At 36.1% G+C, this 15,188-nt stretch overlaps 1 protein-coding gene and 1 pseudogene across 2 annotated transcripts in view; one reads left to right on the top strand and one right to left on the bottom strand.

Moving 5' to 3' along the window:
* LOC103266916 (dedicator of cytokinesis protein 7-like) overlaps positions 1-15,188 on the bottom strand; it is a 69,224-nt gene that overhangs the window by 43,888 nt on the left and 10,148 nt on the right. The window contains exons 3-6 of one of the 2 annotated variants that reach the window (XM_021715784.1): positions 6,920-7,102; positions 6,650-6,812; positions 3,003-3,099; positions 656-752 (exon numbers count right to left, since the gene is read on the bottom strand). In XM_021715784.1, coding sequence (XP_021571459.1) covers positions 656-752; positions 3,003-3,099; positions 6,650-6,812; positions 6,920-7,102 — 540 coding nt within the window. The remainder of the gene's footprint in view (positions 1-655; positions 753-3,002; positions 3,100-6,649; positions 6,813-6,919; positions 7,103-15,188) is intronic. The other variant, XM_008064530.2, reaches the window with a different exon arrangement.
* The window catches only part of LOC103266921, a 4,915-nt pseudogene continuing 980 nt past the window's right edge, over positions 11,254-15,188 (top strand).

Here is a 15,188-nt window from a genome sequence, read left to right as displayed (position 1 = left end):
CTTACTGAAACAACTGAGAGATCTTGCCAACAGATTTAAACCCTAGTTCTTCCCTTACTAGCTGTGTCACCATGGGCAATTATTTAACATTTCTGTGCCTAAGTATTCTCATCTACAAGCTAGGGAAATTCACAGTTTCAACTGCATGATTTTCTTATAAGATCAAAATGAGTTATTTGTAAAGTGCTAAAGACAGCGTCTGATACAGGAAAAACTAAATAATGGGATAATACTACTGAGAGGGCTGCTGTTTGGACTAAATGAGATAACTCTAGATACAGCGCCTAAAACACTGCTATAGTATACAGAAGATACAACAAACCCAGCGTATGTAGCTATGGCTATAAATGCATGTTAAATATAGTATGATGGTGCAGAACATCCAACTACAGATATTCAGAGGACATTTGGAGATGCAAAAATAGGCCGTGAAGGGGAGTCACAAGAAGACACAGATTTCATAACCACTCTCAATGAATAAACAGTTGAAGCTGTGGGAATTTTCAGTTATACTTAGAGAATCTCAGAATGCCTGGAATTGAACTTTTAGCAACTACTGATATTTACATGTAATTATATGGCTCAATAAATGCTTTTTCCCCTAACCCCAATTTACCCCATCTGTATTTTAAATTCTTCTTCTCTGTGCTCTTACCTGGACAACAATCTCTAATGTATCCAAAATGATGAGGTTTGCTTCTGTAGCCAGGTTTCCATCAATCAGTGCTTCATGTTCAATCTCTGCTCTCGACCTAATATAAGATATTATAATAAATTACATTTATCTTTTCAAAAGTCACAATTCTAAAAAGATTTAAGGATGTAGAGAAAGGAATAAAAGCCATTTTCAATATTTGCCTGATAAAAAAATTACAGGATAAGAAAGAAGGCCACATTTTACATATTAAAAATGTTTCATTTTACCCTGCGTTTTGTTAACTGGGCCAACACACATCTTCTCACCCCATTATGGAAGCACAATGCCACTAAACACATAAATGTTTGTGTTTTAGCTTTCAGACATGCAGTAAACACACTGTTTTACTCTAAACGGAGCAGACGCTAGGTAGCACTTTGTGGGACTGTATTTAGGATTGCTTCGTGTAAAGTAACGTTCAAATGTCTGGTATTTAGCTTACTATCTCAAAGTTTTCCAATGTATTTATTCAATACAAAAATATTTATGTTTTCTAAGGTTTCATTTCGTTTTTCCCTCATTTTTTATATAAATATGCTCAGATGACAATTTAACTCTTTAGTGAGAGGGTGGAATTACTCATTGGAAAAAAACAATTAGGGGGAAAAATTATGTGAGCTGGTGGATATGTTAATTAGCTTGATTGTGATAATCTTTCACTACTATACACATATATCAGAAGATCAGGTTGTATGTTGTAAATATACACAATTTTTATTTGTCAGTTATAACTCAATAAAGCTAGAAAAATTTAAAAAAATTGATGAAATACAGTAGAAAAATAAGAAAAAAAACAATTGATGAAATACAGTTTATATTTATATAAAAAATGAGGGAAAAATGAAATGAAACCTTAGAAAACATAAGTACTTAAGTACCAATAATATTTATAAAGCTATCACTTAATGAAAATAAATAACTTAAGAATAATTACATGATTTATGGATACAGCTGACATTTTTGTTTTAGCAGCAAAAGATATGGAGAAACTACATATTACATTCAAGTAGGCAAAGTAACACATAAATCAAAGTGAAAGTACGAGGACATATTAAATGCTAGGACATATTAAATGCTAATTTTTCAAACTTCGTAGAACTGCAAGTTTCTGAATCTTTTTTTTTTTTTTAGCACCCCAGGAAGAATGAAATCTGAATCTTTACTGCCACCACTAAAGACAAAACTTCATGAATACATATTTTACAGATTAAATTTAAGAATAAAATACAAGATAGTTATCAGAATTAAATTGGAAAAGAAAATAATGTTCAAACTTAAAATTTCCAGTGAGATTTCATAAAGAAACACAACAAGATGATTTAAACAAAAAGAACCAGGAAAAAAAGAAATATATAGTCCCTGGCTGCATTGTGATTTCTAAAAAACACAACACATGTAGAAAACCTATCAGAGAAACAGATTTGGACAGACAGAGAAAAGAGAGGAAACTATACATACATTCGAAGTTTAAGAATCTTAACATGCTTATATTACATTCAGTATCTGATTGTTTCAAACTCTAATATATGTGGTACTGAGATGGCTTTGATGGCTTTCAGAGGGCCTTGCTTCATGTATTTTATGATTTTACTGTCATTGAGAAAATATTTGTGAAATTTATCTGTGAGAATCTTCTCAGGCTTGAGCTAAGATAGGTCTTAGGGTAACCAACCATCTTGGTTTGCCTTAGGACAGGACTTGGGGGCTCCCTGGGATGTGGGACAAGCCTGAGCAAACCTGAATAAGCTGGCCATCTTATCCTCAAAGTTTTTGGGAAATCAAGCGATTTGAGGGCTGACTTGTAGTTACAAATTCTCAAGAGAAAAATTTTAGCCCCTCAACTCAATGCCAAGTCTCAAGTCAGGCAGTGTACCTGCAGTCACTTGGGCATTTAAGAGCATTTGTAGTTGTTTGCCTTCATGCCAGCAACAGACGACCTGTGTTGTGTTTTGTCCATCTTCAATTGTATTCTAAGCTCCAAGGGGGCAAATATTAGTATTCTAATTCTTTGTAATACTTAAAATAGTTTAATGTGACACCTAAAATACATTCAAAAAATAGTTGCTGACTGCCTGTTCCAAGGGGATGTGTTAGAGAAAAAGGAGTTTTAACATACCACATTTTCCTTTGCTATACCACATGGAAAATTCTTCCCTCAAATCTTTTTGAAGCTAAAATTAAAAAATTTAATATTCTAAGATCTGAATGCCTAATAAATACAAGGTGAAACTAAAATGAATCATTGTTCTCTTATATTTAAAATCAAGCAAGCCCACCAATAACACAAGATAGAGCGTGATATTACTTGTCAAGCTTCTCTGTGTTCTGACGCCAGTGAGTCATGTCTTTTCTCCACCTCAGATTCTCCTGACTTCCAAAGGCACTTCCTGATGGGCTTCTCTCTGGTCAAATACATTTCAAAACCAATTTTAAAATGTTATTTGAGTTAGGCCACATAGATGCATATTTGCAAACATATGAGAAATAATGCACATTAATTTTACTCTCATCACAAGTAGAAAGACCTGACAATGGTGCTTTTTATTTAAATATTCCACATTAGTTACAGAAGAAATATATTTGCTACATAGAATTGTTTTGAAAAAAAATACCCGTTTAAATAAGCCAACATTCTAACCTTTTTTTTTTTCTTTTTTTCCTTTTGAGTGGAGTCTTCTCACTCTGTTGCCCAGGCTGGAGTGTAACTGCACACTGACAGCCACCGTAGCCTCGACCTGCTGGGCTCAGGTGATCCTTCCCCCTCTGCCTTCCAAGTAGCTGGAACTACAGGCGTGTGCCACTACACCCGGCTAATTTTTTGACTAATTGTAGAGATGAGGTCTCACCATGTTGCCCAGGCTGGTCTCAAACCAGTAGGCTCAGGCAATCCTCTTACTTCAGCCTCCCAACGAGCTGGGATTATAAGCGTGAGCCACCACACCTGGCCTAACCTTGCTTTTCCTGAAATCGTAGTGGTAGCTTAAGGCCCCACAGATGACCGATCTCACCCTACTCCCCCTCTTACTTACCCCACGACAGTTATTCTGTTCTTCTTGCTATTCCCCATCAGCATATATCATCTCACTATCTATGCTCCTGATTTAGGCCCAGTGCAGTGGTTGTTCTCTTTACAAAACTAATTGTTCTTCCCACAAATTTTCGTTGGCTAATCACTCATTACCTTCTTCCTCTCTCCAACACTTTTCTTCCACTTAGTTTGTTTTGTTCCCTTCCATGGCACTTATGACCACATGAATATAAGCTACTTAAGAAAAAAAGATATACATTTTTTCCAGCATTTTATGTCCAGGCTGATAAAATGTGTCTGGTGCACATTGAGAGTTTGTTAAGTTTCTGTTTAATAAATAAACAAACAGGAAGAGTCCCTAAAGTAAGTACTTCTTTTAGACTACATAAGGCAGGACAAGAGGAAGAAGGAGCTTTCTCTCAAGAGGTTTCTAGGTTTTAAGGTAGACTAGGTTTTAAGGGGCAGCTGCGATAGAAGTGAATCGTAGAGCCATCAGAAGGCATTGAGAATTGTGGAGAAATATACAAATATACATTTAAACAATGGACTCAGTCCTGATTTCCAGTTTTCAACTAGAAAACTAATGCCCTTTTTGGAAAAAGACGAGACTTAAATAGGTTGGGAGGATGAGAGAAAAATAAAAGTAAAAATTCAGAGTACAAATAGAAATTTTTAAAAATATTTACAAACAAAAATACCCAAAAAACCCCAACTATTATTTCTCAATTTAAAAAATATTTAAAGGACAATCACCTCAGGGCCCCTCCTGCTCTGGGAATTTTTCTGCCCTCTTAATAAATCCTGCTTTCTAAAAAAAAAAAAAGTTTAAAAATACTGAGAAACAACCATTATTTGCTACACAATAAAGGACATGTATGTATTTCTTGTACTTTCTTTCCTTGTCTCTTTCCCTCTTATTTTGAAATCTTTATCTTTAGGACATTTTGGAAAAAAAAATTAAAAAGATATGCCTATATTAAAATATTGAGCAAACTAAATATCTATTTACATTTCTATAATTTACTTTTTTTTCCATGAAATTGCCTCTCAGGGGAAACAGTGTAGTAGCATTTGAACCTTTCATTATTAAGTGACTTAGCTTAAAAGTACAAATGTAAATAAGAATGATAAAGGATTAGTTTTTCTGAAATACGAAGAACTTTAATTCCTACATTTAAACAATGATAGCTGTCCTGAAGTCACAGGTTTAAAAATATAACAAATATATTAACCTTTCTCTTCTTTCCAAAAATAAACCTTAGAAAGAGTTGAGGCATAATGGAAAGAAACTAAATTGGAAGTCAAAAGATCCTAGTTCTTTCACTTGCTTTATGATCTTAGTCAAGTTATTTAATTATTTGAGCTTTACTTTCTTAATCTGAAAGATGACTATAATTATTCATTAGGTTTTGGTAATAATTAAATGACCCAAGTAAAAATTAATGTTCATACTTTAATTTTAGAAGTTCTTTGCTCATAGTAAACGAGTTAAAAGAACACCCTTCCTAGAATAAAAAGGCTTTTAAAAAACACAAAAAGCCCAAAGGCACACTGTAAACTGTATATAACTAAAGTGAAAAAAATTATGCTCTATTAATTCCTTTAAAGGTAAAGACTATGTCTTATTCATTATTAAATTCTAAACACACATAACACATAAAAGATACTTAAACAGATGATTACCAGGCTAATGGCCTGTGTGAGAAAATAATACTTTTAAAAAAAATCACTCACACACACATTCATATGTTAAGTCAACAAATTTACAGTGTGCTGTCGGTCATGCACACAGATAACCGAATCATGTCCCTGGTCTCCAGGAACTCTTCAGCAGCAACATTACTTGCATGTCACTTCAGAATTTACAAAATGTTTGCACGTACATGCTCACTATATCGATTATAAGATCAGCTAGTTACACTACCTTCCAAATTCTCAAAACAATCACAAGTAGATGAGGAAAAAGAAGGGAGGGAGATTAAGTGACTGGCCAAGGTTATACGGTTGATGTGTATCAGACCTGGGATTAGAATATCAGGCTCAAATGCTACTACATTGTTTTTTGTTTTTGAGTTGGGAGTCTCACACTCATCCAGGCTGGAGTGTAATGGCACACTCACAGTCACTGCAGCATTGACCTGCTTGGTTCTGGTGATCCTTCCACCTCAGTCTTCCAAGTAACTGGAACTACAGGTGTGCGCTACCACGTCTGGCTAATTTTTTGTGATTTATTGTAGAGACGAGGTCTCAGCAAGTTGCCTGGGCTGGTCTCAAATTCACAGGCTCAGGCAATCCACTAGCCTCAGGCAATCCACTAGCCTCATCTTCCCAAAGTGTTGGGATTACAGGCTGAGCCACATTGTACTACACTGTTTTCTATCACTGAGATCTGTGTTTGATGGGCAATATTTTTGCCTTATATACAGAGTATATTTCATTGTGCAAACTAGTACATTCTTAAGAGTAAAAGGGGAAGCCCCATGGACCTATACAATGAACTCTGGGTGATGACGTACTGGTGTAGGCTTACTACCTACAACAAATGTGCCACTCTGGAGGGGGATGCCGAGCATGGGGGGAGGCTGTGCATGTGTGAGGGCAAGGGGTGTATGGGAAATCTCTGTACCTTTGCTCAATTTTGCTAAATATGCTAACCTGCTCCAAAAAAACAAAGTCTATTTAAAAAGGGGAGACGGATGCTATTAATAATCACATACGAGCAACAGGCATAAACTGAGACTATCTAGAGCGAACTGAGAAGTCTGTTCATTCCCACTTAAATCAGAATTCTAACTTGCATTCCTGCAGAGAGAGATTATGCACGTTAATTCACAGCTACACTTACAACGTGTCGAATCATCATTGAAGACTAGCAACAACGATCACTATCATACATAATTCAAGGAAACGGAAAAAATCCTCACCAGAAGGGGAAGACATTGTGTACGTACCAAGCTGTCCTCGGCTTCGGCGCACCATCTCTTGCCTAGCGCCTATGCTCCCAAGAATAGCTTCTTCAAGCTTTGCTCTCATGTCTTTTGATTTTTTGAAGGTCAAACTATTCATTCTTTCAAATACTTTTTTCCCCTAAGATTTAAACATTAGAAAAGAAGGGGCATTGAGGACATTTTCTTCTACCTTTTCCACATTATGTTTCCTTTATTGTTCTTTGCAACGGTATAATGACCACTTACTTTGTACTCAAAGCAAGACACACAGAGATATAGCAGATCTAATAGCCGGTTTAGCTGCAGGACAGAGAGATCTGTGAACCACTTTTGTAGAACTGTTTCATCTGCGTTTTTGAGAACCCACAGTAGACAGATCAAAAGGCTCCGACTTGATTCTGCTGAAAAGGTAGTGTGTTGTCTGCCACTCTGAAAATAAAGAGCCATGGAATGAGACAGATGGATCAATGACCATTTCTTGTTTTCTAATTGTCAATTCTTTTCTTCTAAAAATAATAAAACAAAAGTTGCTTCAAGGCAACATGTTTAAAAAGAACTATTTGATTTAGACAACACGTGTATAAAACAATCATACACAACCTTAAAGTTAAGGGCCTGAAATGTATCGAGCCTTTCCTGGAAATAAAGTTTGTTTTAATATATGACAGGGTTGCCAGCAGAAAATAAATAAATGTTAATAGAAAAAAAAACATAAAGGAAAAACTTAAATGTTTTATCACTAAAAAACAAAAGATCTGTCACAGAATATCAGACATTATGAAAATTTTAAAAAACGCAACAGACTCTCAGTAAACAAGAGTAAGGGACAAATAGGAAGTAATAACAATAGGCTTAGGGGCTATTGCTTCCTATCAAGGACCCCTAACATAAAAGTCTTATGCCACGCAGAAGCAAAAAGCTATCTTTACTTATAGCATATTCAGGTTGAAATGTTATTCTCAAACTCCAATCTATATTAGTATATAGTATGTTAAATATAAGTAGAAAACTAAAAAAGAGAACTTGCTTGCATTACCATTTGTTGGACATTTACTCTGTTCAAGTCACCACACTAAGCACTTCACACACACTTCTAAGCACTTCACACACCACACTAAGCACTTCACACACCTTCATTTGATGTACTTCTCCAATGATATTACCAAGAAGACTATTTCATCTCAATTTCATAGACAATAATACAAGATGACAATAATAATGATAATAAAAAGTAAAATTTGAAATGTGTTAGATACTATACTAATCACTTTTTATTTAATACTCACAATAATTATATGAGATGATATTAAATAGTATTATTATTTCTAATTTTCAGGTAGGGAAAGTGAAGGCTAAAGACTAAGTAACTTTCCCTAAATCACACGTACTAGGAAGAGGTAAAACCAGGATCTTAGTACAAGTTATCCAGGTTCCAAAGCCTGTAGTCTGTATCATCACATGACATTCTAATATTTGGTTGATAAATATACTAAATAACAATGAGAAAGCAGTGGAAGGGATATTGGGAGGACAGACATAGGAAAGCCGAACATGCATACTTAACTGCTAAAGTCATGATCTCAACGACCTCACCAATCTTCCCCTGCTCCCGTATGATAATAATGACAGCAGCTAACACTTTTACTCTGTGCTAGGCACTGCATTAAATATTTTATGCATGTTAACTTATTTATCCCTTGCAACTTCTCAAAGAGATAAATATTATTACTCATCCCATCTTACAAAAAACCAAAACTCAGCCACCAGAGTATTTTGTAGTAAACGATGGGACAGGAGCTGAAACACACAGTGTGTGGCTCTAGAGACTAAGATCTTACCCATTGTGTTTCCTGCCTCTCACACACATAGAAGTGAATTCAATCACATAAACTTTCTTAACCATTAGGTTATACTTCCTCTGACCTGGGCACAAAAAACTTGAACACTCATCTTCAAAATCTTTTTTATAGGGAAAATGCTCCTTTACTTCAGAAACAGGCATTTTTTATAGCTGAACTTTCAGGTATAAATATACAGCACTGACTGAGTTCTCAAGTACCAATTTTTTAGAAATAAAATTGAAAAAAAAATTCTCAACTTGGCAAACAGGCATACACTGACATCTCTTATAGCCCTAGATAAAATGTAACAGTGATACATTCCGAAGAAAGTCAGACAAACATGAAAAAGACTCAATAAAGTAAAGATGACCATTTTCCTCCAAATTTTTCTATAGGATCAATGCACATGTAACAAAAATCCCAGTCAGATTTTCCCAGAAGTTTGACAAACCGATTTTTAAAATGTAATGATGAAAAAGCAAAGGGCCAAAAACAGCCAAGATATTCCTGAAGAGAGACTAGATGAGATGGTAGGGGGTAGGGAGACAAATCTGTTCCATCAGATGTCAACAATTAACAAAAATTCAGACTAATTAGGTCAGCTTGATTTTGGCATGTGGATAGACAAACAGTCTAATGGAATTAGAATAGAGGGCACAAAAATACCCTATGCATATCTAAAATCTGGTCTGTGACAGAGTTGGCACTGCCAATCAATGGCAAAAGAACGGACTGTTTAATAAATAACACTGAGACAACTGACTTCCCTGGGGGGAAAAAGTAGACTCCCATCTAGACCATGATATAAAAAATAAATTCTAGACAAAGAAAGAACTTAAATGCTAAAGGAAAAAGTTTAAAACTTTTAGAACAAAATATGAGAAAGTATCTTTATAATCTTGTAGGTGGGATAGGATATCTCAAATAAGACATAAAAAGCATAAAACACAATCACAAAAAGATGGTCACGTTTGTCTACAGTAAAATTGAGAGTGTGCGTTCGTTCAAATAAATAAATTGAATAACCAGGGTTCATTCCATGCCATAATTAGGCCCTATAAAACTGTCTTCTCCGTTCTCCCAAGGATGGTACACACATAGCAAGGACCGTCTGGAGGTACAGAAGCTAATTCATCACCTATAGTAAATGTCTTAGGTCATTAGTTCTTAATTTTCTGGTGAGACAAGGGATGACCCCTAGAAAACAGAATTATTCCATAACACCAGGAGTGAGGAAGAAGTCCAGAGTTCTACATTTTCCAGGTAAGAGTCATACCTCTCCCTCCACATTACGATAGCCACAGCTTCCCTGTTACTCTCTGTCTTCGGACCATCATAATTAATCTCATTAAGTTCTTGATGTCACTTTGTGCCTATCACCTCAACGAGCCAGCCTTCAGAAGCCTTCACTGATGCCTTCAACTCAGACCACCAAGCAAACTGCTCTCTGCACTCTCTTTTCTGACCTCACTTGCCACCTCTGCTCCACATCCTCAAATTCTTCCACTGTGATCTCTGGAACACTCGGTCGGCCATCAACAAAATTGCCTTATCCATATGCTCACCAACTTCTCTGAACACTCATCTTGCTCTAGCTAAAAATCATGCCCTAAAGGCCTGGAGGTGGAATAGAAGAAACATCCTTGGCACCTCACTGCTCCCTCCAGAACATACAGCTTTAATCTCATTTATGAGACTATGCCACCTGCTTACCTTCAGTACTGCAGGCACATACATATCCCCAGAGGACCAGTCCTTCTATCTTGATGCTTTTAGCTTCTGACTCACTCTCAATGTTTCCAACACCCCTTTTTATCATAGGCCTTAGTGGTTTCAATGCCCATGTATTTGATTCTCTAAACGTCCTGTGTTCTCCCTCACCAAGACTCCCAATGATCAAGAAAACCACTTATTTCACACACTCACCCTTGCTGTCAAACCCTAGGCCTTTAGTAATGTTACCATTAAAGTATGCTTTCCTAAATTTCCATTTTAATGATCCCTCTACAACTACCACTTCAATTTCCTATCACACCACTTCAACAAGACACACAACACCAAGTGTTGGCAAGAACACGGAACAACAAACATTTATTCATTGCTTGTGGGAGTTAGTTGGCACAACCACCTTGGAAAACACTTTAACCACGCAAACCCAAACATGTGTATATCCTCTGACCCAGCATAAAGCCTAGTGAAACTCTTCTACAAGAACATTCATGACACCTTCATTTGTAATAGCCAAAAACTGCAAACAATGCAAACTTCCTTTGAGAAGAGGAATAATAATGTATAATATTTTCATATAACGGATTGCTATGGCATTACAGACTACAGAAATATATCATCATAAATGATTCTTACAAACAGTAATATAAAAAAAATCAAGTCACTTAAGCATGCATAGTATATAGTCATAAACCAGTCAAAATATGTAAAGATAAAATATTGGTTAGAAATATATACACAGATGGCAAAACTATAAAGAAAAGCAAGGAGGGACTTTTGCTTTGGGTAATGTTGAACTGGATTATTCAAACCAACACTCTCACTAAACACAAGTAAACTTGAAAGTATAAAAAGAAAGGTTTATGAAAAAAATGGAAGAAACAAAAATAACTTAGAAAACCTAGAAATTTACATAATAACAAAAAAACCCTCAATGTTTTGGGTTAATACGATATCTGGTACAATTAAGGAGATAATTCCTAAATTAGTAGATCAAAGAAACAATCCCGCATGAAGTATAGGTAACAAAAAGAGGGGCTATACAGAAGGATGAAGACACAGAAGCACAGGTTAAAAAAAGGAGGGGCTAGGTTGCGTGTAGTGGCTCACGCCTATAATCCTAGAACTTTGGGAGGCCGAGGTGAGAGGATTGCCTGAGCCTGCGGGTTCAAGACCAGCCTGGGCAACTTGGTAAGACCTCATCTTTACAATAAATCAAAAAAAATAGCTGGGTTTGGTGACGCGGGCCTGTAGTTCCAGCTACCTGGAAGGCTAAGGCAGAAGGATCGCCTGCAACCAGCAGGTCGAGGCTGCGGTGGCTGTGAGCGTGCCACTGTACTCCAACCTGTGTGACAGAGTGGGACTACAACTCAAAAAAAAATAAAAAAGGAGGGGATACACAGAAGAAGGATAGAGACATAGAAGACGAAGTATCAAGGACTAACATGTTTAACTGGAAAACAAAAAGGGGAGAGACGGATTGGAGAAGAGAACATACTTGAGCAGATAAAAGCTGAAAATTTTCCAGAACTGAAGATGCTGAATCATAGATTTAAGGAGTCCAAAAATACAAAACAGATCAAATGAAATCAAGATTAGATTCAAAAGAATGAAAGCAAAGAAAGCCAACCTTAAGAACAATATCATAAACAAGCAAGAGAAAGGAAAAGATAATCTTCAAAGAAGTAATTGTGAAATCATAGTTGACTTATAAAAAGCCACAATGAAAATGAGAAGACAGTGAGAACAATGTCTTCAGTGTTGAAAGATAATTTTTAAAAAACAACCAAAGAATGAAAGTCAAATAAAAATTTTTTCTAGCAAACAATAAGAGATTTCACCATAGGAAAACCCCTCTATAAAAAATTCTAAAGGATATATTTTACAAAGAAGAAAAATGATTTCATATAGAAGGTTAGAAATTCAGGAAAGAATAAAGAGCAAAAAATGTAGTGAACAGGTGGGCAAAACTAAATGAGAAATGATTCTGTATAGCCATAATAATACTATTATTACCACGAAAATAATAATGCCTTGTGAAGTTTAATGATATATACAATTTAAAATGCATGAAAATAACATTAGAGTTGGGAGAGATGTAAGCTTTAATCTTTTCCTGGTATACATATGGCATGATTTTTTTGTCTTTTACTTTCAACTTTCTTATGTTTTAGATATGTCTTTCCAAGATCTTCTAAGATCCTTCTATTAACCAAGTGAAAGTGAAGACACTGATTAGCAGTAGACTGGGTAATTTAAGGAAGCACACCAATGTAATCACAAGAAGAACAGAAATACAATGTACAGTTTTCAAACTAATAGAGAGGAAAAAGTATAATGGGAAAAAAAAGGATTGGAAGAAGATAATCCAAAACAAGTCATTAAATGAGAGGGAGAAAAAACATGCATAAGACAATGTGAAGTAAAAATTAAATGTTAAATAAGCTAAATTTAATTATACTAAATGTAAATGAATTAAAAACTCTAGTGAAAGGGAAGGACTAACAGACTAGATTTTAAAGCTACAAGCAAGGCTGGGCACAGTGGCTCAAGCCTGTAATCTCAGCACTTTGGGAGGCTGAGGCGAGAGGACTGCCTGAGTACACACACAGGTTAGAGAACAGCCTAGACAACCTGGCAAGACCTCTTCTCTACAATAAAATCAAAAAATCAGCCAGGTGTGGTAGAGTGTGCCTGTATTTCTGGCTACTTGGAAGGCTGAGGCAGAAGGATCAGCTGAGCCCAGCGGGTCAACGTCGTGGTGACTGTGAGTGTGCCAATGCACTCCAGCCTGGGCAACAGAGTGAGACTCTGACTTTAAAAAAAAAAAAAAGATACAGGCAAAATTTAACTACATGCTGTTTACAAAGACACATCTAAAACATAAGAACACAAAAATGTTGAAAGCAAAAGACTGAAAAAAGTCATACCATATGTATATACTAGGAAATGAAAATCTAGACTAGCTATGTTGATTTTAAAAAAGCATTATGGTTCATGTGGATACAAGTGGAATCCACCCAAAATTACCTAAGAGTTCTAAAGTATTAAATAATAATTAGGTCTCCAAAGAAACAAAAATCTGACAGAATGACAAGGAAAAATTACAAATCCACATTTGTAGTCTGATGTTAGATTAAGGAGACAGAATTTAGTAAAGACCAAAAAATTCAAACAGTAATGGAACATTATAACTAACAAAGAACTCTTTTTGGGCTGGGCTCGGTGGCTCAGCCTGTAATCCCGTGCTTTGGGAGGCCGAGGTGAGTAAATTGCCTGAGCCTGCGGGCTCGAGACCTGCCTAGGCAACTTGGCGAGACCTCATCTCTACAATAAGTCAAAAAATATAGCCAGGCGTGGTAGCACACGCCTGTAGTTCCAGCTCCTTGGAAGGCTGAGGCAGAAGGATCGCCGGAGCCCAGCAGGTCGAGGCTGCGGTGGCCGGGAGCGGCCACTGCACTCCAGTCTGGGCGACAGAGTGAGACTCCAACTCAAAAATAAAAATAAAAATAAATAAAAAAAATAAAGAACTCTTTTTGAATATATGAAGTATTTACAAAAACCAGACCATAAACCCAGTTGCCACAAATACAACAAACTGAAATTATACAGAGTTATGTTCTCTGATCACATGATTAGGCCAAAATCAGAAACAAAAGAATAACTAGAAATTTCCTTACTGGAAATTTGAAACAAAAACAACTTCTTAAATAGCCCCAAGGTCTAAGAAGAAATCACAATAAGCAATAGAGACATTTTCAATTGAATACTGAAAATGCTATGTATAAATTGAGTATTTAATTAAAACAATAATTAAAGGAAAATGTATAGGCTTAAAATATATACTAAAAAAGGATAAAAATTAGTGAGATAAACATTCATCTCAAGAAGTTAGAAAAAAAAAATCAGTGTAAACCCAAAGAAAGCAGAAGACAGTACATACATACAAGAGGAGAATGCAAACAAACAAAAAAACCCAGAATTTGTTTTTTAAAAATTGTGTATTGATTCTTACATGTTTAAACCTCAGTCACCTTCAAAAGACTCTCCATTTGATGCAATACACCTACTGAGATGCTTTTTCCACTGCTCAAAACAGTTTTTGAACTCATCCATTTTGATACCCTTTAGTGCTTTTGCTGTTTTGTTTCACCTCTTCCACACTGGCAAAACGTTTCCCTTTCAGAACTTTTTTCATCAGGGGAAACAAAAAAAAGTTGCTCAGGACAAGATTGGGTGAATAGAGAGAGTGGGGCACAGGGGTCATGCTGTTTTTGGCCAAAAACTACAGAACACTCAGGGCAGTATGGGCAGGTGTGCTCATAAATTGCCCATCATAAAATGGGCAAATGAGTTGAAAGAATCCCCCAAAAAGTTTACTGAAGCTGAATGCAGCCTCCCATAACACTAGCTGGTACACTGATGCCGACGGGTTACTAGAACACTTCTCTGGTGGGGGAAGCCTGTGCTACAAGGTGTCCACCTTCCAAAAAGTTATTTTGGTTTTTTGGGTCCCCCTCCTCATACATTCAAAAGTAGAGGATCAATGTGCCCCAAACTGGTTCTTTATAAAGATTAACAAAATATTTCAAAGTTCTAATAAGACTGATTAAGACAAGAAAGGTACAAAAAAGCCCATGGCAGAAACAAAAAAGTTTACATCTACTACAGATGATGTAGACAATGAAAAGATTGTATGGCCATTGAAGAAATTATATCAGTAATCTTACAACTTCTAAGAAAAAAAAACCTTGAGGCACAGATGGCTTCACCCATAAGTTCTCCAAATATTGCAAAATAAATAATTCCAATCGTGTGTGTGTGTGTGTGTGTGTGTGTGTGTTGGAATCTCACTCCATCGTCCAGGAGCGCATGGCCTCCCAGAGCGCTGCGATTACAGGCGTGTGTGTGTGTGTGTGTGTGTGTGTGTGTGTGTGTGTGTGTGT

Source organism: Carlito syrichta, unplaced genomic scaffold (assembly GCF_000164805.1).
Source record: "Carlito syrichta isolate Samal-C Ts95f unplaced genomic scaffold, Tarsius_syrichta-2.0.1 Scaffold307669, whole genome shotgun sequence".
NCBI lineage: Eukaryota > Metazoa > Chordata > Mammalia > Primates > Tarsiidae > Carlito > Carlito syrichta.
The sequence above is the reverse complement of the archived record's forward strand: the minus strand, read 5'-3'. Positions and strand labels throughout refer to the sequence as shown.